The sequence below is a fragment of the Tauraco erythrolophus genome, chromosome 4 (genome assembly GCF_009769465.1).
Source record: "Tauraco erythrolophus isolate bTauEry1 chromosome 4, bTauEry1.pri, whole genome shotgun sequence".
In the NCBI taxonomy this organism is placed as follows: Eukaryota; Metazoa; Chordata; class Aves; order Musophagiformes; family Musophagidae; genus Tauraco; species Tauraco erythrolophus.
In genome coordinates, this window is record NC_141468.1 from 56,566,414 (window position 1) to 56,589,893 (window position 23,480).

At 46.3% G+C, this 23,480-nt stretch overlaps 1 protein-coding gene across 1 annotated transcript; it reads left to right on the plus strand.

The window, feature by feature from the left end:
• Positions 1–409: 409 nt before the first annotated feature.
• On the plus strand, positions 410–22,779 carry ERP27 (endoplasmic reticulum protein 27). The gene is made up of 7 exons (XM_086610842.1): positions 410–617; positions 815–915; positions 3,644–3,781; positions 7,245–7,358; positions 10,303–10,428; positions 21,812–22,009; positions 22,735–22,779. The coding sequence occupies exons 1-7, from the start codon at positions 521–523 to the stop codon at positions 22,777–22,779; spliced, it is 819 nt and encodes a 272-aa protein (XP_086466968.1). The 5' UTR covers positions 410–520.
• Positions 22,780–23,480: the final 701 nt, after the last annotated feature.

A 23,480-nucleotide genomic window follows, 5' to 3' on the forward strand; every position in this document is an offset into this window, starting at 1 on the left:
CACCTCTCATCCTGGGTGGCAACAGACTGAGCCCAGGGAGCCATAACATGGCTTTCTCGTGTTTGATGCTCACCATGGCAGCTCTTCTCCATAGCCAGCACCAATGCAAGAGGTGCATGTCCCAGTGGCTACCCTGCCAGCCAAGCACAAAGGAACATAAACCTCTCTGGGACCCGGCATTTGGAGAAGTGCAGTGGCTTCTTCTGTGTGGAGGGATGTCCTTACCCAGCTGGAGCACCTGGTCACATGGGTGAAGGGTAGCCAAGATGTCCAGTGCTGTGGGTGAGGGCATACTAGTCGCAGTGTTGGTGAGGCTCTCCAAGGTTGGTGCCTGCACAGCAGGCAGGGGCTCTCTCTCGGCCAGGTGATTATCTTGGGAGCTGAAGGCTTCGCTCTGGGCCAGCTGCTCTCTTCCCACTGCCTTGGGAGTGACTGCGGGCCCTTGCAGCAGCTGACGTGTCTCTTGCTGAGGAAAGGACCTGAGCAGAGTGGCACAGTGAGAAGAGGGCAAGCTGGCACCATGGACGCCTCCATCTTTCTGTGCCTCTTCATTATCCTCCTGCTCCCTGGGGGCTCCCCAGCAGTGTGTGCTGTAGATGGTGGCTCTGCATCCCACAGTAAGTGAGCTTTCCTTCCAGCTCAGGGAAAAGGATGGACCTGCCAGGGGGAGTCCTCCTCGTGCTGGGTGTCCTTACTCAGAGTGTGCTGTGGGTGGGTGGGCATGTGGGAGGGGGATGCTTGCGTGCCTGTTGTGGGAGCCTCTTTGAGATCCTCTTTGTGTACTCTCTGTCCAACCCTGACCTCTCCTCCCCAGGCACAGCCAGCACCGTAGAGAAACCTGTCCTGTTGAATGACATTGCAGATGCTGAAGCCTTCATCAGTGGTGCGGAGGTGGCAGTTATTGGCTTCTTCCAGGTGTGTTCATAGCACCTCCCCTCCACCATCCATGAGCCCTATCTCACCCTGACGGGAGTGTGGGGCTGGGTATGGTGTAAACACCTTCCAGAGGCAGTTCCTGCCCCAAAAGGTGTGGGTGCTGTGACAGGCATGTGAAGGGATTAGGTGACAGGCTCCAAGGAGAATGTAGGGAATTTGGTCCATACGTGGAAAGGGAGATGGAGCAGGGGAGGAAGGTGAAGGAGATCATAGGAGCTCTGGGACAGGAGAGAGGGAGATGCTGCAGGGGAAGCAAAACAGGAAGGTGGGTGGCAGAGAAATAGTGCTGGTAAGGGGTGAGTGGGAACGTCAGTTGTTTGCTTTAATCAGCAGAGACAGAGCAAGGCACTGCCTGCATGATGGGGCCAAGGAAGCCAGGTCTCAGGGAGCAGCACTGCTGTGAGTCCTCTGAAATCCAAGAGGATTTGGGTTCAAGCTGTGGTCTCCTCCCAGGGAGGGTGTAGGCACAGTCTCTCTGTCTCGCTGCTTTGTTCCCTAGAGTTGATATCCTTGGGATCTCTGCTCTCTGTGTCTAAACTCAAATGAAATCGGCCAAAGGTGTTAGAGTGACTGATGGATATGTGCCTCTTGCCCCCAAAATGGCACGAATATTTTTCCTCAGGAAAGAAGGCAAAAATGTTTATTGAGTTGGAGCAACATAAAACAGAGACCTCTCTGACAGGGTCCTCATTACTTTCAAGGTCCCCAAGTTGTACCTTTTTCCCCCTTCTCCTTGAGCTCTGCCCTGGGCTTCTGCTGCCCATACACTACCTCATGGCTGCTTTCTGCAAGCTCCTTCCTCCTGCCCCATGCCTGGGGCTGGAGGGCAGCCTAGGGAGGGCGTCATGCCTTTGATGTAGGATGATGGCATCTTGCAGCCAGCACAGAGCGAGGACTGATGCAGGCAGCAACAAGTGTGTGAGCGCTGGAGGCTTATGCCGCAGGGGCCTTGCTGAGCAGGGATCACTGAGCACCAGCCTTGGGTGCCCACAGGCATTTGGGGCTCCTCCCCATCTGGTCTTGCAGTGCTACAGTCCTGCAAACCAGCGAGGCAATCTGCACACGCAGAACGAAAGTGCTCCTTCCCCCAGGGTAGCTGGCTGGGCTTGTGGCAGGGCTGTACCTGGGGCACAGAGCCTCATGCTGAGCTGTGGCAGGGACCGTGGCTTCTTGTTGGGCAAAGCAATGTGGCGGCATAACCACTGGTCTTTTATGCCGCTGCAGGCAGCCTCCCGCCGCAGGATTTCATTCATCAGAGTCGACAGGAGGCTGCTGCCATGTAGCACGTGGGATCCTGGAGCAGGAAGGGCCGGCTGTGCTACCCTGCAGTGTGGGGACAGCCCCAGCTGCCAGGGGCATGGGGCAGCAGCCAGCGACATAGCAGGCATTCAATGCCTGGAACACGACAGGGCTGCATTTAAACAGTAGATAAAGACGTATGTGTGCCATGAAGGCTTGTCTTGGCCCTCTGCCTGAGAGTGTATTCATCCAGATAATGTCCACGTTCTCTGATCGCCATAAATTATTCCTCTGCTGCAGCCTTTCAATTCACTGCAGAACACAGCTCGGCAAGCTCCCTGTGCAATAAGCATGGCCTTCCTGTCTGGGAGCAGACAGATTTCCATGGTGGAAGAACAGCACACTGCTCCAGAAACCTCGCATGTGTGCAAGAAAGGGCCGTGCTTGGTCTGATTAAACCCCAACTTTCCCAGGAATGCTCCAAAACTCAGCGAGGTTGTTCCCACACCAGGCCTTAGCACTCTCACCAGAGCCATGTTGATGCGCTGGCATTTCCAAAACAGGTCACAAGAGTTGTTTTTCTTTTGAATGAAGAAGGAATTTTGTTTTCCATTCTCTCTGGGCTCACAAACAGCTGAGTTGATGGTTCAAACCAAAAAGAAAAACAACCCAATTTCCAAGCAGAGACTGTATCTTGAGAATTTTAATCCAATAAGTAGAAGTACCAAAACTACGTCACTCAAAAGAAAAGTTGGGAATGGGAATAGCAAGAGAGGCTTTAATATGGGCTAAGGCTCTAACTAATGCTCTCACTGCAAAAAAGAGGATGGACCTCAAGTTACTGAGAAACTCATTTCTATCCTTTGATGTATCTGCATTAGCTATTTTTTAAAGGATATGTTTAAGACACTTTTTAAAAAGGAACTAGGATACTGCTAATACAAGGTGGTTAAAAATTGTAAAACCCTGACTCTAGAATCGAGATCATCATAAAAATTACATTTTTCTGGTTTTATTTTATATATACACATACTCATGTATGTGTGTATATATATATGTATGTGTATATACATGTAAGCGTGCTGCATCCAGATTTTGGGTTTCTCCTCTCCCTTTTGAGAGCTTTAGGGCTTTGCGTCATCACTGCATTACCTGTGAGCGTGGGGGTGAGAACTGAGGTTTAAGAGGAACGGAAGGTGAGACCCCCGGAGTGCCGCAGCTACCTGCTAGCTGTGGCTTTCAGACCGACAGCGCGCTTGACATCGCCGCCGGGGGTCTTCCCCGATTTTGGCAGGAGAGGTGGTCGGCGGGGCGAGGGGCGGGGGGGGAGCGGGGGCGGGCGGCTCTGCCGGGCGCCGGTAGGTGTCGCCCTCGCGCCACCTCCGAGCGGGGGCGGCGCGGCGTGGGGGGGGCAGCGCAGGGGAGGCTCTTCTCACCCCTCCCTGTCCCCCTCCCTTTCCCTACGCAGGAACCGGAGAGCCCCGAAGCCTCCCAGTTTCGCCTGGCGGCCGGCCGGATCGCGGAGGTGCCCTTCGGCCTCAGCACCAGCCCCGCGGTCCTGTCCCACTACGGCGTCGCGGCGAACACCGTCACGGTCTTCCGCAGGGTGCGTGGGCCCGCGGCGTGGCCGGGGGTGTGTGGGAAGGGTGGGGGGAACCCACGGCGATGCCATGCAGAAAGCTTTATCTACAAAATGAACGCTCTGAGCAGTTCCCCTGCCCGCTGGTTTTGCGGAGAGAGGCTCTAGGGCAAGTGCTTGAAAGCTGCCCGCAGTCACGCTACAAAAGAAATGAAATCTCTGGGTAATAGTGATAAAGAAGAAGATTAAAGCGGCTCATCGCTCCTTAGAGCAAGCCAAAAGAAGGCTTGTCATTGACAGTCACTCTGCCTGCCCACCTAAAAGCCCCAAAGAGGTCTTTCACTTCTCGCTTGGAGAGTGCCCGTCACTGAGACATGCCACATTTGTTACACCTGATGATATTCTCCATGTTAAGATCTCCTGGGATCTGGTCCAGCACCCAATTTTTTGCAAAGAATGATGTCTGTGTTTGTGAGTGACCTGCCTGGAGCTCAGTTACTTGGATGGGGTTTCCATGGTTTTGGAAAGGCTCCTGAGACACATGAAAACCCTCTAGAGGCCATGTTTCAATGGATCAACACAGCAGGCTTGATATCAGATCTTGCCAAGTGTCACTTCAGGCAGGCAAAGCTGTCTGCCCGAGTGCACAACTTTTCCACCGTGACTGAAAACAGATCCAGACTGAATCTCTGCAGTTACAGATGCTTTGCCACTAAAAGTAATCCCAAACTCTCTTTTCTGTCTCCTACACCGTGGTTTGCAGAGTTACTGCCTAAATATGCTTTGGGCATGAGCCTGTTACATATGTTACTTTGCAGTTTCTTAGGGATGGATGCTGTGCAAGTTCAAATCTTTTTTTGACGCCAGCTGTAATTGCTGGTGCCTCACTGAATTTGAAGCTATGTTAGCTGAAATTTAAGGAGATAATATTAGGAAAGACCGTGTACTTGCTTCAGAAGTACCAACAAAAGCTGAGAGCCAAGTATTCTCCTGGTTGTATCAATTTCCTCATGTTACCTCTTCTCACACAAGTGTGGCTCTTGAAAAAGGGAGAGAGGTGTATCTGAGGAGGAGAGGGGCCCTAGTAGTACAAGATGTCCTGAAAGCCCATGAAGTGTTGTGTCACCAAAGCTCTAAGCAGGTGGGTCACGGGGGATGGGAAAAGAGGGGACACTGTGTACTAAGGAAACTAAATATGGCAGCTTGCCAAGTTCTAGATCCAGGTTGTACAAAGATTGGACAAAGCCAGTTTGTTCCCCTTTCTTTCTCCTAATTTCCTGCACTGTGTTTGCCACTGACATAATCCAAGTAATTCAAAGAGAATGATCTAAGAGTGAGCAATAGGTATGCAGGTCCTTTTATTTAACCTTTTATTTGCTATGGGCAGATGTTGCAATTGGAAGCAACACCCACTGAAGTTTTGGTTCTTAGTAATGGTGGTTCTCTTCCAAAAATATTGAAAAGATCTTTTGTTTTTGTGCTATGGCAGATAGTGAGGATGACCACATTGGGAGGGTGTTTGATAAAAGTGTCTGGATTGTTGGAATTTGGATTATATTGAATATTCTTTGTTCACAGTCCAGTTTTTGCAGCTGAACTTGTGTTTGGTAGGAAAAAAAACAAGCCCAATCAATAAACTAATACACTAGTCAGGTTCAAATGTGGTTGATAATTCACTTATCTAATTGTCAGTTTTTCTTAAGTTATTCAGACACATTATTTTTCCTTTTGTTCTGTGCTGAATACTGTGTAGGAGTAAGGGGCCTGAGATTAAGATAAAAAAGATAAAGAAAAAAGAACTGAAACAGGAAATTGGAATCAAATTCTCATTTGAAGAATACAAAGATGCGTGACCAGGATAGCAGTGAATCAGAGGATCAGAGGCATTAACTCATTTTCCTTTGCTTTTGCAGAGTATGGAACACATATAATGCTTAAAAATTTAAACCATAATTACAGTAGTAGGAGGGACTGCTGTCAACTGGTGAGACTTCTTTGCATATAGTGGAGGAAAACTGATTTATTCTATTGAGGAATCTGGCCTGATAGACCTAAAAAGAACATAATGAACAGATGCTAATAAGCTAATTATATGGAGCAATGAAGACATTTTGATCAGAGCTTCAACTATTAGATGCAGGATATTTTTCAGCCTTATTTTCTTGAAATCATAAATGTTGAGCTCAGATTTAGGATATTATTATACCCAAAATGGAAATCAGGTGCTTCCAGAATCCCATGAAAATCAAGAAAAAGACTTTCTGTGGAATCTGAAGTGCTTTAGATGGATTCCCAAGGCCTGTTTGATCTCACCCGCCCAGGTGTTGCACTGCCCTGATCCCATTTACTTGAGTAGAGCTGCCCTTTCATTTCATGCAGCAGCAAATCTGAGAGAGGAATCAGGCTGTGCAGTCTGACAAGCATGGGTTTGGGTTGCCAGACAGGACACTGTGGCCCCCTACCAGATCAAAGACCTTGTGGATGACCACAGAACAGCAAAAGGGGCTTTAGATGCCTGCACACCACTGGAAAAACTGGAAAATGCATTTCTTTGACCTCTGAAAGTGCTTGTTAGTTTAAACACTGAGTAAAATCTGGGGTGTGCATGTGAACCTTTCCTCAGCTCCAAGAACCTCATTCAACACGTGTATCAAAGGCCTTCAAATCCTAAACTTTGATCCTGTTGCGTGTCACAGCCCAGCATCCCCAGGACTCGGCTCAGTCACGTCCTGCGGTGATACTGCACAGCCAACTCTGCCCCTTTGGGTGGTTTAGCTATCATTCAATGGCTGCCTGCTTTTTTTCTGTTTACCATGTCATGAAACCTCAATAAAATAACATCGTTTGGGTGGGGAGATGCATGGCAGGATGGATTTTCTTCTGTAGCTAAAATGTGCTGTGCTTGATTTTTTTTCTTTTTTTTTTTTTTTTTTTCTACTGGACTGGGGAAAAAAATCCTCTTTTTATTGGAGAGATTTCCTGCTTGCACAATGTTTCCAGGAAATCCATACAGGCCCATGCCAATGTTTGTTACTTGTAGAAGAAATAGAATAAGCAGATGAAGATTTTAAAAAGAGACATAAAGCCAAAATCGATGCAAGGATTTAGGCTATTTCGTGATCTCTCCCCACAATGCCTAGAATAGTTTATTAACTAATCCTCTCTGTCTCCAGTGCATCAGAAGCTGATACTGTAGGGATGTCTGGAGTCCTCAGTGATTTCTGTAATGCCAGGAGTTTACCTTGTCCTTGGGAGACTGGAGGAGAGTGGAAGATGAAGATCCTTATCTTGAAGTGCAGGCTGTTCTCTGGAGGTCCGTAGGTCTGATGGTTCTGGACCTCCAGAAGTGGGGATTACGTGGGGGAGGGGGAGAGGAAGGTGGTGTTCCAAGGGGGCGGATGTCTCCATGAGTAAGTACCATCAGTGCCTCTGAAGGGGTTGCTGAGAGGAGAGGACAGCTGTGACTGTAGTTGTCTTTGCATGTCTTCAGGTAGATAATGACCGGAGGGATCTGGATATGAGCAACAAAGATGTTGATGCTGAGAAGATCACTCGTTTCATTCGGATGAACGAGCTCCGCCTGGTGACAGAGTACAATCCTAGGGTAATTACCTGCTCCCCACAGCCCTCACCCTGGGACTTGGCCTCCTCCTCATGGGCATCCTCTGGCTCGAGAGTTTGCACACTCAGATGTGTGTGAGGGTTGTGGCAATGGTGTGGATGGGGTTGGGGAAGCCATGCAAATCTTTACTGCTCTTCCATACAGGGACTGGAAGCAGACACTATGCTGGGGTGTGTGAGTGGAGTGGGGAGAAGAAATGGGGCATGGTGGTTCCTTTAGCCTTCCGATAAATTTGAGGTGTTGTTGGGCAGAGAGTTCCATTTCTTCCTACTCCTGCCAGCAGTGCCACTTCCTCCTTTGAGCCTTTACCATGTTGTGCCCTGCTTGTAGACCGTGCTCAGCCATGATCCTCTCTCTTTGACTGAGAAGCCTTGAGAAACAGGCAAACTCAAGTGACCTACTCCCAGTCGGCAGGCTGTTCTTCATCACCCAGCACAAAGGACTTGTCATAAGCCTGGCTATTTGAAGGCATATTCAAGAGCCAGTTGGAAACTTCCCAAACAATTTTTTTACCATCCCTTCCATCCCTTAGTCGAGAACTCATCACCTCAACTAAAAAAAACCACACATAGGATGCTTCTATGTTGGCCATGTTCATTAGCTCACCCACCTGACTGGCAGTCACTGGTTCTCAGTGTTCCTCTGCCCTATAGAGAGTGACCAAGGATTTAGGCTCCCCTGAAATCTCAGCAATTCACTGGGCTTGCTGCTGTGGAGCCAATGAGTCTTAGAAGCCCCTATGGCTGCAAGGCTGAGACTTTATTGTTGCCAATGGGCTCTTTTGTGGACTTCCGAATAGCTACAACAGTGCTGATGAGGCCCAATTTAATGAAAGGAGAATGGCCTGACCTATTTCAAAGCTATACCTCTTCAAATTGATGCCAAGCGTCAGCTAAGAGGGCTGACACATTTCCTAGCTCAGGTGCAGCCTGTCAGTAGAGAGAGTATTTTGTTTGGGAAGCAGCACCATGTTTTGTTTCCGGAGTGAAATACTGTAGAGGTTCTGTTTTATTTCTTTTTTTTTTGAAAAACAACAAAAAAAGTAGAGTTGTTTTTTCATCTTGATAAGGGATGTGAAAAGAACATTTCAAAATCACAGAATATTTCTGGGGACAGAAGAGCTATATCCTGCCCTGCTGTCCTTACAGCCCCTTGAGAACTCCCAAGCCACGTCAGCAGGGATGTTCTTGTTATCTTCATAAACACCCAGGTTTTCTGAACCCTTGGAGCCTCCACTGCATCTTTTGGCAATTCATTAGATTATTGCTCTTTCTTCATGTGTTTCTGCTGATGCTTTGGGCTCTCGCTCCATGGGGTCCCATTCGGCACCCAGACTGTCTCTCTGACCGAGAAGTCCTGACCTGTTCAGCTCCATCCACTCTGACTGGCAGGACAATTGTTCTTCCTTTTTTTTTTCCCCCAGGCACTCTGGAGTCCTATCAAGGTGCTCCAATTAACAGTGCCTCCTGCAGTCCCCATCCCAAAGCCCTCCCAGCTCTGCTAACGTAGCTTGTTTTTTTTTTTTTGTAAATATTTATTCCCAGTGCATATGCTGTTTACATCTAAGAATGCTGTGGGTCAGCAGAGGCCAGGGTCATGTGGATCACACTGAGTGCTGCCAAGTTCTCTCCCCATCCTGGGGCCCTTATGGTTTCGCCCACATACTTTAGGCATTTTTAGGAATGCTCATCACTCTTGCACAAGGTTGCGTGGACACGCACACCTTTGTGTGGAGCTGCTGGAGGAACAGCGGCTCCAGCCCTCCTCCCGCTCAGCTCAGCCCTGTAGTGGCCGTTGGTGCTGGCTGGCTTCACCCTCACCTTCAACCCCATTCTCTCACGAGGTCTTATAATGCTCTCCAGCCTTGGTCCACACCCCGTCTGCTCTCCCCTGCCCCATCTGCACACCACCAGAGAAGTGAAGGGATACAACATGTCTGATAAATATTAGGCTAATGGCAGAGTCCTGGCTGCCAAAAACTAGATGCTCTGTGGTGCACGGCCCTTGCCGGCATGCACTCCCTGACCCCTTCTTTATAACTCCTGGAGTGTGTGGAAACTTTCTTCTCCCTCTGGCAGGGAGCTGCCCAGCCTGCGCTTCTGTGGTTTTGGTGGAACTGGGGAGGCAGCAGGTCTGGCCCGGCTGCTGTTTAGTTTGAGGGAGAGGCTGCAGGGCTGCGGGAAGTGGGCAGGAGGAGAAGTGAGATGATGAGTGAGTGAGTGAGAAAGTGCCTGGAGATGGCACGGCGGCTTCTTGGGTAGTGCTAGCCCTGTCTCCACACAGAGGGCCAGTGTGTGCTGCCTGCTTGGCCCTTGCCCAGGGGACTAGGAACAACTGGCTCCAGGTCTTCTTCCACTGTGGAATTGCGGAGGAAATTTTTAACCCTCAGCACTCTGGAATGCCCAGGCCCTGGGGTTGCTGAAACTTTGGACTCATCCCCATCCTACTCACAGCTTAATGCTAAAGAAAGGAAATGAGGGGAGACACCAACTCTGACACCACAAATTCTTCCAGCTTTTTTGCCCCCATTTTGGCTGAGTGCTGGACCTCAGTGATTCAGGGCATCCTTCTGTTCAGTGTTTGCTGGCCTTCCCTGTCCTCTTCTTTACCCCTCTAGACAGTATCCAGGCAGTCCCCCTGCCTAGTCACTGACCATCCTGAGGACTATGATGAACCCTTGTGGTCTTCAGACTCTTGTCTCGGGAATGAGCAAACCCAGGAGGTTAAGTGCTCCCACAGAGAACCGAGTTTGGATCTCTCCTGCTTTAAAGAAAGCTCTCCTGCTTGTGAGGCTGATTTGCAAAGAAATCTCAGCTGAGACATGAGGACTGATGTCTCTCTGGCACTGCATCCAATGCGAATGGCATGTTCTCAATCTCCTTGTCTGTGTGTGTTTCTCTGTCTGTGGTGGCCATGTTTTCGGCAGACAGCAGTAGGTGTGATGCAGAGTTCCTTCCAGCTTCACCTCCTCCTGATCACAGACAAGATGTCTCCAAAGCACCCTGAGCGAATGCACAGATACCGGTTGGCAGCAGAGCTCTTCAAGGGGAAGGTAAGTCCAAACGGAGAGGAAGGGGGAACAAATAGGGAGGAAAAAAAGTGAACAGGGATTTCATCTGTGGATGGGGAGAGCATAATCTCTTTCTCTGCGTTAGGGGAGCAAAGGCCAAGTGGCAGGAAAAGAGGATTAGCTGGATAATTAAGTGGTGGGGGTGGATCTGTTCACCTTTTGCCAGTTTGCCTCCTGGTGCGGAAAATATCCTCTGTGTCCTGCTCCTCTGCTCCCTCAGTGGGACGTTATGTACTTCCTTGCTTCTGGTCCAGTTGTGTTCCCTTGTACTGGGAGATGACAAACAGCTGCTGCACTTCAGTCTAGTGATGGTTGCGTTCCACTGGTGTGAGAGGTGATTTTTGTATATACAGCCTGTAAGATGCCAAGGAGTGTTATATAAGTGACCAGATAGCAATTAACGTTGTGATGCTTCTTAACCCTTAACCTTCTGGTTGGATCCTGGGGAAATGGCTATTTTAAAGGAGTTGCAAATGGGTTTGTCAGATTTCCCCCACTAAAGTGATGGGATAGATGGGGTCTTTCATAGAAATTTTTCCTGGTTCCTACCCCTCTGTGGACAGAGCTCCCCAGATAGTAAATCATCTCATGGCTGATTCTCTGCTAGCAGCTGGATTATAGAGGAATTTGTGTCCAGGGAGCAGAGGAAGGAACTGGCAAGCGAAGGAGAATTGGGAGCAAAAGGAAGGCATTTGGGGTAAGGGAGAACTGCAGATGGGAGTGGGCAGAAGATCACAGTAGTGAGGAAGGCTGAGCTGGGAGGCAGTGGAAGAGATCTTCCTAGGAGAAGTGTGGAGCTGAAAAGAGTTGAGGTTTGAGAACAAGAACATCTGCATGCATCTGTTTGTGGTACTGAAGGAACAGATTAAAAATCAAGTACACCTCAGAAGCCTTGAGATTCGTTTATGGCAGGACTGCTTTGAACCTTGCCATCTGTCCCACCCATTGGCAAGAGACCAGGCAGAAACTGGGCATCAAAGTCAATAGGTCTCTTCAAAAGTGTTTTGCTTTGATGAGTACATAGTGATGTAGATAGAAGAAATCTCATTTATGTTAAAAATTCCCACTGTCTCATGTGAGATGGGTGTTACAGTGACACCATATCCCTGTTCTCCATAAGGAGCAGAGTCTGATGCAGGTCTCCCCCAGGCAGCTAATTCTTCTAACACAGTGCTATGCTGTTTAGCGTCACTATCCTTTGTTGTTGTGGCTGCAGCCAGTTTTCTCTTCATGTGACATGTCCAGATCTGACCAAATGTGAATAATTTTCCTAGAAATACTTCACAAAACATTGGATAAAATGTTGTACTGAAGTCCAGATAGTTTATGAATTGCCAGCAAGCCAATACTAACTTTTTTTTTTTTGTTCATGCAGGCAAGTTTCCCACCGAATCAGTCTAGAAGTTGTTTACCAGAGTAAAACATAGAGATTAAAGTTGTGGAGATTTGACTAATTATTTTCACTTTACTGCAGTGGTATTGTGGGACACATAGCTGAAGGGATGTAGAGTCTAATAAGTTGTTTTTCCCAAAGGAGTGGCACTCTGAGGAGTAAATTGTGATTTGGGCTGCCCTCTTACAAAGCAGTAAGAGCGAGCTAGGATCCTGCTGTTTGGGTCTTAGATCTGGATACTAAGGAGTAAGCAGAGCGATGTGCCCACTTAGATTTGTCTCCATTGTTCTGTCATGTAGAAAGACATGAATAAGTTTGAGTATCAGAAGCAGTGACTGCACAATACCATGGAAATCTCCACTGGCTGATTTTCCTAAGTGGAATTATCTGTTGTCAGGACTACTAAGTTAACTCAGGTTTACTTCAAAACCAATAAAGTATTGAGTAGATTTTGTCTTTCTGTGGCTTGCAGATTGTCTGTGAATAAATGCAAGATTGTCGAATTGGATTTTATTCAGAATTACCAGTGAATAATTAATAGTCTGTGGGCTGGTGGTGAAAGGCTTGTTTGTGCTGCGGGGTTAGTGCTGTCAGTGGTTCGAGCGAGGAGTCATTGCTGTGCAGTGGAGAGGTGTTCAGGCACCCTGTGAGCATGTACCACTTCATCCGTCAGTGATTCACAGTGATTGCAGAGTGCCAGAAAACAGTAGGAAGACTCAATGTGCATTGCAATTTCTCTACAAGCCAGTGCAGAACACAAGCAGAGCCTCAAGAGGGGTCCCAAGCAGGAGAAGGAGTACCAATCCTTTCACATATCTCTGCTGCGCTCTGAGGGAAGACAAGTCCTTGTCATTGTTGTCACCAGCTGGAGGGAGAAGAGAAGATTATTGCTTGAATTGATGGAGAGATGAAGAGGAACTGCTGCTGCTGAGTGGCTGACTCCAAAGAGTGAACAAAATCATAGAATCATAGAATAATTTAGGTTGGAAAAGACCCTTAAGATCATGTTGAGTCCAACCGTTCATGAGTCATGAGGAGATGATTCACTGGCCAGTTCCTGGATTGTGGTCCCTTCATCTCTGGTTTAGGAACTTTTCATTTTTGCCTGAGAGGAAGCTGAGATTTTCAGCTGGAGGATCCATGAGGACATATGATGAAGACCATTAGTTGAAAACAACCTGAACTACACCCTGAGCAGCAGTGAGTGCCTGAAGGCAGTCTAGATTCGTCTAGGTTTTATCGTGGAACCCAGTTTAGCCCAGCTGGGAGCTAAGCTACCATTCGACCACTCAATCACTCCTACCCCTTGGTGAGGTGGAGATGAAAAAGTGGTCAAGACAAGAACAGGGAGGGATCACCCATGAACCATGGCCCCAGACAAAACAAACTCGGCTTGGGGACAAATTGATTTATTTCATTAACAGTTCATTCAGAGAGGATAACAAGAAACAAAGCCAGATCTTAAAAACAACACCTTCCCCCTACCCTTCAATTCTTCTTGGCTCTACCTCCTTGCCCAGTGGCGCAGGAGGACAGGGAAACAGGGGTGGCGGGGGATGAGGGGAGGGTGACCAGTTTTGAAGCCCAGGGAAACTTTTCACAGCTTCTTACAGGGTTTATCTCTGCAGCCCCTCCCCTGCTACCAAAACCCCACCACATAAACCCAGCACATCCGGGCACTATAAAATGCTGGAGAGGAAAGTGCAAATGTTAGATGATGCTAAGCCAGCAACAGCTGACAAGAAAAAATATGGTACTTTGCTAGCAGACTTTGAGAAACAATTGTGGGTGGGTAACAGTGAACAGACAGAGCCAAGAGCACTGCAGCTGCAGGAGGGAATCCACCAGCCTTCTTGGAAGGATCTCACTGCAATCAAATATGTGCTTATTTGAGAAAGTACTGCCAAGATTCCAGGCTTTCTACTGGAAAGAAAATGTCAGAGTTTGCATTGCTGAGACAAACTAGGATAAGCATCTTCTGTTTTCTTTCCACAGTATCAGAGTTTAACATGACAGTTACAGCTGGTGTACCTGATGGGTAATGGCTGAAGTTTCAATAAGGTGATGCTGGGAATAACGAAAGCAGCTTTTGCTGCAACTGATATAACTGGTTTGCAATGTCAAAATTATTTGGATAGAGATGTTTGCAAAGTCTCTTTTTATCTATATGTAGGCCCTTTTAGAAATGGGTTCTGAGAAACTTCTGAGAGTCTGTTTTAGGTAGGTTCAGGGATTCGGCAAGGAGACATACACACGTGGTGAAGCTCAACACCAGCACTATTTATTAGTCAGCAAAATAACTCATTCACTCTTGTGTTTCAATCACTTCATCTGTCTCCGGCTGTTTCCCTCGTGGGAGAACAGAACCGCGGATCAAGACTCCACATTGGCTTCGTACTATGAGTACGTCTCAGTCACACACGAACAGGACAGAATACAAGAGTTAAGAGGTATATTGGTTACATGTGGGTTTTATATATATATATATGCGTACCTAGAGATCCTACAAGCAGTTTGCCTAAATGCTGTTCTTACTCAAATCTACTTACAAACTTGCCAGCACTACCGCTCCTGATCGATGACCATGGTCGCGACCGTTGGATATTGTTGCGCTTCGGGGTGGAGGCTGACAGGCACTTCACGTAGCAGGTGACCCTGCGGAGACTTCGATGATGGAGTGTCTCAACCCACACCCCTGTGCGGGTTATATTACACCTTTCGTCCTTCCATGTAGGGCCCGTACATGGCAGGAGGAGTGACATTCCACTCTGCCTTTTTGGTTATATAAGATGCCCACTGTCGTGCCTGCACGTGGCAGCTGGGGGGTCGCTCCAGTGGTCTGCCTTCCTCACTAAGTCTTTCTCTTCTCTCGTCTTGCACATTCGCTTTCTCGTTGTCTGCCAGAAGTTCCAAGTTTCTGCTTACTCAGGTCTGGAGAGTCCGAGTCCTGCTTCATCAGTTCTGAAACATGGTATGCAATCCATCCACTGAACTACAGTCCCAGCTTTGTTCTGCCAGCTCTGAAACCTTGTGTCCAGTCCAGCTGCACACAAGGTTTTCCTCTTCTCACCTTCATTGCTGCAACTAGCAAATCACTAGTTGCATACGTGCTGGAGAAGCAAAATTCAAACAATTGATCAGTACAGCATTAATTAATTAATGTAAAGTGATTCCATTAGTGGACCCAAAAGACATTCGCGTGTCAACTTTTTTATGCTCCCCTACAGAGTCCTGTGGGAGTTCTTCCATGGAAATGAAAGAACAATGCCCTTTCTTTTGCAGACTGTCGTTCATATACACTTTTTATTTTTCTTGTCAGACACTGATGGCTCTGGAAGTGAGAGAGATAGTGTTTAGAGATGACTCTTTTAGCCATTAACAGAGGAAGCTATAAATATGGGTTGTCTATGTTACTTAACAGATATCTGCAGTAAAATTGTTTTTGTAGCTTTTTAAAAAAAAATCATTACTGATGTTTTCATTTTGCTTTGATATACTATGTAAGCTATGTAAGAAATTACTCAAACTTCAGAATTTGATCTTTTTGCTTATACAGTCTCTTCAAAGAATGAAGGTTGCAGCTCCATGAAGCTTGAAGCCAAACAGTGAATGTGAGGCTTGATCATTCTTCCTGTTTGTCTTCCTTAGAGGAAAAACTAAGCAACATCAAATTGGTTTCTACCATTGCAGTACTATTTTCAATTAACTTGAATTCCTTGGGCAATATCATCATTTCATATCAGGAACTTGATGTTCTAAAAGCACTGGGCTAGAAATCAAGTTGTCAGGACACCAAGACAGCACCATCTTACAAAAATTTCTGAAAGAGAGCTTATTGCAGGTGGCAGTGCACAGATAATATCACACTGTGTTCTGTGTTCTTGGAGGATCATGTGTGGAGGAGAGAATTTGTGTCGTGAGTTCCTCATCCATGCAGTAGATCCTTCACTGCCTCTAGCAGCAGGCCTCTGAACATAGGCAAGAAAATTGCTGCAAAATTTCCATGAAGTTGTTTCAGAATTAAAAAAACTCAGCTATTGTACAGGATAGTATGAAATAGAAAATGAACTTTCTGATTTGGGTGAAACTACCTGGTTTCTAGCAATAATGTGAGAGTTGACATCATAAGTGAGATTTGTTTTGCTGAATTATAGCTTTGATAAGTCATCTGAGCTAAGGCTTTATATTTTTTTCAGCACTGGTTGAGAAGGACAGACATGCCCTTCCTTCTGTTCTAAAATAGGTGGAATAAGGTGCCTGTCACTATTTATTGTAGAGGTTACCTAGATGACCGGCTGAGACAAGACTAACACCTAGGTGGCAGAAGTTAGGCAAAGTTGATCTTGTTTCATGGTCAGTATAATTTTCCACGGTCACTGCATTCATTCTTTAGGATTAGAGAATCCTGGCTGGGAATCTGAACTAAATAAATTCCTCATGAGAAAATGCTGGTTCCACCAGGTGGCATCTATCATGGAAATGTCCCCATTGAGAAGCCTGCTTGGTTTCCAGCTGCTGAGGAGACCAGACTTCCAGTGCTTGTGGCCTCAGTGTCAATGCAACTTACAGACTGCCTCACAAGTGTGACTTTGAGGCCACACAGACCTTGGCAGGATCCCTGGAGCACATCCAGCATAGGATGCATGGCCTGTTCTTTTGCTAAAGAAGGATTCATCCCATGTCACAGCACCTACTGGGAATGTGTCATTCCAAAACGCATGTGATAAGCATTAAAGTGTCTTCTTTCTAGTGACAGTAGACAAATGCAGTTGCCATCTTTTCTGTATTTTTGGAATATAAGAGGGGAAGGAAAGTTTTGCTGTTCTTTGGCACCCTGTAACTCCGTGAGCCAAATGTGAGTCATTAGAGAGATCCGAGTCATGAACTGTGAATGATGATATCTCAGCCTTTCTGGCTGAGGGACCAGTTGTTTGTGTGTTTTGATTTTCTTCTGTAAGAAATAAGGTGTTTGGAGTTCTAAGCCCCAACCTTTTCATTCTTACTTTATTCTTTGTATTCATGGATAAAATATGTACAGCTTTTTAGTTTTGTTTTGTTTTTTTTTAACAAAGGCTGGAAGCTTGATACAGTGAAGAATGTTAACTAATGTTTATTTATATTACCATTTTAAAATGCTGTTAATCTGTTTTAAAGGTGGAGGAGAGTTTGTATAGAAAGTGACTACATTTAACAACCTAGGTATTCTAAATGCTTTTTCTTTGTTAACTTATTGTTTAACATTTGATTAAAAACCCATCATTGTCTAGTGAATCTTTCATAGAGAAAACCAAAAGCTGGTGAATGAACCAGTGAAAATGTGGTACCATTTCCTGTACCAACCCTCTGAAAGTGCTTCCCTCCAGCACCGGCCTCTGTTTCCAACTTGCTAGTATTGCTGCTCCAGCAGAAAGCCTCCTAGGTCAGGTCCTTAGACCTGTGGCCATTAGATTTGTGGCCCTTCTCTACCTTCGTGTTTTTTCCTGCAAAAGGATGAATTCAACACACTGGGAGAAGTTCCCTACAACCTATCTGCTCACTAGCTTGTTGCCCTTGGAGCACAGTTGACTTTTGGAAGAGAAATTGCAAGTTGTAAATATTACATATCCAATGAAAGCATTGTTCCTGTTTCTATATCACAGTGATGAACTGCAGTTAAACCTTACACCAGCCTAACTATCCCTCCTTCTCATAGGATGTTGCCTAGGAAAGTTTCCAGGTAGATTTGTATTTTTATAGAACGTAAATTTAATAAAGTAAAGAATTTGAGATGTACCAAGTTTATGTCGGGGAAGTTTCCCGGCTGCTACATGAGAAGCACCTGTGCCTCATCAAGACAGGTGCTGAGTCACGTTGGTTGGCCGGAGACCACGTGACCTATGGGAAGTTTAAAGGTGGGGCACTCCCAAGAGGGAGTGGGGCATTTCCCTCCTGGAGTTTGGAGAGGCAGGAGCCCTCGGGAGAGCGTGAATTGGAGCTCTCTGTTGGATTAAGGTAGCAGTGAGTTTAGAAGAGCCTTCTGATTGTAGAATACCTTGTGGTCGCAACAGTCGGTTGGTTGCGACCCATCGGAAGAAGACACAGGCAGTCCGCGACATCTGGTGACCCCGACGTGATTTGTCGAAACGCGAACTGCCTGGACCGCAGGGTGAGCTGCGGTGGAGATAAAACCCAGTGAAGCTCGAGAGCAGCAGGAGAGCTGTGAATTGATCTGTTTCAACCTAGACGCCTGAAACAAGGTGAGCTGCTGGGAGCTAAAATGGGCCAGAATTTTGTCAAGGAGAATCAGACCTTCACCTTTCTCAAATCTGCAGGGATGGCTGCGGGGCTCAACATAGGTAATGAAGACCTATATAGTTTACTTAACTGGGCAGCGGGGCACGAAGATCTATTCAGCCTTACTTGCACCTTTAACCTAGAACTTTGGAAAAAGCTGGGGGATAAGTTGCTCTATGAAGCCGTGGTTAATCAAAGAGGCCGGACCGACCTTCTGCGTACATGGGAGGCCCTAGATAACATAATTCAAAAGGGGTCAGCAGAAGAGGAGGAAGAGGAATTTACAGATTATGTATCCGCAAGCGAAGGATACGAAGGGGGCAACGAACTGTCTGAGGGAAACAGTGTGGACAATGAACTAGACGTGTCCTCACTGTTCACAGAGGTCAACAAAGTGGCGGGGACTATGCAGGAACTTTGCCCCACCCTCCAGGAGATACTGGAGCGTCCCCCACCCTTTGCCCCAGCAACCCCCCCTTCCTCCTCAGGAGGTATCGAGCCTACAGCTCCGCCGTTTGATTTAATAACCCCACCCCTGGCAAATTCATATCCGGCGACATACATGGCACAAGTACGAGCAATGCAGCCGTTATTAGTACGACAGGCCATGACAATGCTGCAAGGTATATCCCAGCAGTTAGCAACCGTAGTGAACATGTTGCAGCAGGCCATGACCCCCCCTGCAGTGAAAGAAATTTCAGGAGAAACCCCTAAAGCAAGCGACAGTTCAGCTGGAAAGTTTCCACCGGTTTCTCCACCAATGAAAAAGTCGCCAAAATCCGCCCCGCCGGCCCCTCTAGAGACATGCTCATCCCCCCCTCCACAGTTAGAAATAACAGAAATTACCCCGCCTGCCATGACAGCCCATCGTGATCCAGTACTTTTCTGGAACGAAGTTAAGAAAGAGGCAATAGAGGCCGGGGACTGGAACTTGATACAAGCTTTGGGGTTACCAGTTAGTAATAAAAAACTATCGGTAATGAAAATGGAAGGAGAGCCGAGTGCGTTTCCCGTAGAACTGGCCCTCCCGGGTGCCAACCAGCCCAATAAACATTTGGGCTGGTCATGGAAAGTGATCCAGGACATGCAGAAAGCGGTAGCGCGATACGGACCAAACTCACTGGCGGTGACACAACTATTACGATTATTAAACTTAGAAATTTTGGTGCCGTACGATTTTCAACATCTAGCCCAGGTCATGTTCCAACCGGTGCAGCGCTCCGTTTTCACAAATGTTTGGAGACAATTGGCCGACCAGCAGGCATTACAAAATATCCAATTACCCCAAAGCGACCCATGCTATGCTATAGGTACCGATGTATTGATGGGAACGGGTCAAGTATTTAGTAACCCGGCAATACAGGCTCAATGGCATCCCCAGATCCTCGAACAGGTTAAACAAATAGGGATGCAGGCACTATTACGTACAGCAGAAATGGCTGAGCCTAAAGCAAAATATTCAACAATTAAACAGGGGGCCAACGAACCTTTTCTACGGTTCGTTGAGAGATTGCAGGGGGCAATAGAAAAGCAGATATTTGACAGTAGACTACGGGCACTGTTGACAAAACAGCTGGCAAAGGACAATGCCAACCCTGATTGTCGGAGAGTCATTGAAGTATTGCCGGGGGACCCCTCTCTAGAAGAAATGGTGATTGCATGTGCCAAAGTTGGGCCCGTAGAAAGCGAGATGACCACATTGGCCACTGCTCTAACTAAACAAAGATGTTATATTTGTGGGAGAATAGGTCATCTCGCCAAAAACTGCAAATCAAACGGCCGGCCGGGAAACAGCAGAAAGAGAAAGCGTGTACAGACGTCTTATGGCCCAGGCAAGCCCTTTGCGGGAACGCTGCAACAGCCACAGACCAGTCCGGAAAAGACCGCAGAGGGAATGCTAAAGCAGCCAGAGCAGCCAGGGTGGATGTATCCATCGTCGTCAGAACAATGGATATATCCACCGCCAACGTGGTATGATAAAAAAATATGAGAACGACTTCCCCATGACCCGGTCCCAAGGTGTTTAACATAACGGCGACGGAAAATGGAACTGAAACGTTGGAAACCCCTAAAGGCTGCAAGGCGATTTTTTTTTTTTTTAAAGAAAAGGGGGAATTGTCGGGGAAGTTTCCCGGCTGCTACATGAGAAGCACCTGTGCCTCATCAAGACAGGTGCTGAGTCACGTTGGTTGGCCGGAGACCACGTGACCTATGGGAAGTTTAAAGGTGGGGCACTCCCAAGAGGGAGTGGGGCATTTCCCTCCTGGAGTTTGGAGAGGCAGGAGCCCTCGGGAGAGCGTGAATTGGAGCTCTCTGTTGGATTAAGGTAGCAGTGAGTTTAGAAGAGCCTTCTGATTGTAGAATACCTTGTGGTCGCAACAGTCGGTTGGTTGCGACCCATCGGAAGAAGACACAGGCAGTCCGCGACAAGTTTATTTTTTTAAAAAAGAAAGAAAAACATGAGTCATAGCTTGGGAACTGGGCACATCATCTTCACATTACTTTTGTTTTTTTAAATGCTTGTTTTTTCTTGTATAAGTTAAGTCATATCCATGTCCATAGGTACATAGAGTATGCTAGGCCCAGCAGACTGCACAGGATAAAGATACAATGACACATGTTAGCTGGATATTTGTTTCATTGACTTGGATGACACCTGCCAAGAGATTCTATTTAATCAGGTCACTGATTAAATTGTTCAATTGCTGTATTTATTTCCTTTTATAAAATTGATACATAATGTTTGTATTTAGTATTAACAGATAATTTAACAAATATTTTTGAGATAGGTGTATATTTTATTGATAATCTTTCAGATTCCGGAATTTTAAATTTGTACCAATTCCTACTGCACCTGTAAGATCTCACTTGAAACTTACTTTTAAAATAAAATCATGGAGTTGGTCACCAATTCTGATAAATCCATACTGTTGAATCGTCCTGGCAGAATCGTAATCCTTGGCTTGATCTTGCTCTCCAGGACTACTTGGGAGCCCAAAAAACTGTAGGTCATTCTCATCCTGTCTTATTCATTGTTGGGCTTCGCTCCTCAGGTCTGAACAACCCTCCACTGAGCTTGGCTGCATGGACATTGGTGTCTTGACAACAACTCCTGTTTCCCAAATAATTCCGTCTTAATTTCTATTCACTGCAGCTCACTTAAATATGCCCTTTGTTTTTGGTACTCTCATGTTCTTATCCTTGCAGGCTCCTGCTGCCCTATACTTCATTACCACATTCTTGCAATTGCATTTGATTCTTCACACACCAAAACACTTTTTTACTCTGCCACTCTGGGTGTTGCATGGGTGTAAGCGTCTTATCCAAATAACATCCAAGTAGAGGAGCCAGCTTTTTAACACGTGCCACTAAGATAAAAGACATCTTGTTTCCTCATCTATTAAGAGAATAGAAGTGGAGACTGCCTTCCTGCCATACTGTAGATGTATTTTCCAAGAAGGCGAACAAAGACATTTTGTATGGTAGTATAAGTCTGGACTTGACAAAATACAGAAAAAGTCACTGCATGGAGCAGTTAGATAGTGGCAGAGGAAAGTGTTGTCCTAACAGAGTATGGTAGGTTTTCTCTAACTCTTTATAAAAATATCACTGTTAATCTTCATGTGATCACTGTTTGGGGATCTGTTTTCTCTCTCAGTCTCTGTTTTTCTCACATTTCTTCTCTCATTTCCATCGCAGATTCTCTTTATCATGGTAGACAGCAATTTGAAGAGCAATGAACAAACAGTGTCATTCTTCAAACTGAAGAAGTCCCAGCTGCCAGCTCTGGCTATATTCCATGTACCAGATGAAGAGCAAGATGTATTGACTCTGGATGAAGTCTCCGTTGAGGGTGTACAGGACTTCTGTAATCGTTTCTTGCAAAGAATGCAGAAGGTAAAGGGAGACTCCTGTACAGTCTACAGGAAGCTGGGAACTTGTAGGACGATGCTGTTGCTCACAAGGCTTGTGAATAAGATGATTTCAGTTACTTGAACTCCGCTTCACCCCTGCCACCTCCTCTTTCATTATCATTTTCACCTGAATATTGCAAAAGCATTAGATCTAGAGCACAGCAGAGGGATGTGTTTGCGGAGCCCCTTTTTTCATTGATCTCTACCTTTTAGTCTACAGCAAGAAGACTTTACTGACCTCTGCAACTATCTGAAGGTCTCAGTGAAGCATCTATTTTCTGGGAACAGCAGCTGGGGAGACAGAGGAAAGGGTACTTTTGGACACTAAGAATGGAGGTAGTGTCTGGCAGCCCATAGGAGAGGATAAGAGAGGCAGAGGCCTGGATAAGACAGAAATCTGTCCAGAAGGCCGCAGAACAGAGTATATAGACAAGGGCTCATGACTCTACCAGAGGTCTCTGCTGGGAGAGGGCCAATTTAACCTCTATGTTCATGCAGTGTTAAAAGTTCTCTCTTTGTCAAAGCTCATCTTCCTATAGCACGGAGGCTTTGTGTGTCAGGACTCTGTGTTGTGCAATTGAAATGAGACAGGCAGGGCAGTGGCAAAGACAGCAGAGGGAGGCATTTGAGTTGATGTGTTTCCTTTTATCACTATGCTGATAAACCAAGCAACGTCAAAACTGATTTTATGCCTCTAATGTGTTTTAGAAAGAAGACAAACCTGAGGAGAAGGCCCTCAATGAGGAACTCTGATTCTTTCTCACCAACAGGATGGCTATGCTGAGAGTCATCTGTTTCTGATGTATGAAGAGTTCATTGAGCCCCACAGCTCATGAATTCCTGGAATAGCAGGATTAAGCGGCCAAGTCAGTCTCAGATTTTCATCTCCATGCCATGTACATATATGCTGTCTGTCTTCTCTAGGAATCTCTTCTCCTTTCTCACTTGCTGGTTCCAGCTCTCTTTTCTTAGTACTCAAGGAACTCTGGTATTGCCCCACACTGTGTCTTTCCATGCCACCTCTGTTAGAGTAAGGAGTAATGACAAGTATCAAGCAGCAAAATGACAATATCAAAGATAAAGCTTGTAGTTCCCAAAGAGATCTGTTTACGTCATTCTCTTCACTTTTGATGCCCTGCTGGGATCCACTAATAGCCTCTCCTGACACTAGGAGCAGATTGATTGCTTGATGTTGCATGAACTTTTCCATTTATTTTACTAAATAAAGCAGAAAGTGAATAGCTTGAATTTTTGTGCAAACACGTGATTTTCCACTTCCCATGTCTTTCACTTAAGGACAAAGCCTGTGTATTTCTGAGTGAATTTCTGAGTTTAACCGGGCTTGCAATGCCTAACCAGTCAGATTGGTTGCTAAGAATAATTCCTCATGGAATTTGACCCATCATCAACATATTTCCATGAGGATGAGAGATTTCTGTGAAGGTTTGGGATCA

Bases quoted from the DNA above. Each gene is read 5' to 3' on its own strand.
- ERP27 (XM_086610842.1), top strand. From the start codon at position 521: ATGGACGCCTCCATCTTTCTGTGCCTCTTCATTATCCTCCTGCTCCCT. The intron at 10,429-21,811 runs GTAAGTCCAAAC...TTTCCATCGCAG, and splicing joins CAGAGCTCTTCAAGGGGAAG to ATTCTCTTTATCATGGTAGA. The intron at 22,010-22,734 runs GTAAAGGGAGAC...AATGTGTTTTAG, and splicing joins TCTTGCAAAGAATGCAGAAG to AAAGAAGACAAACCTGAGGA.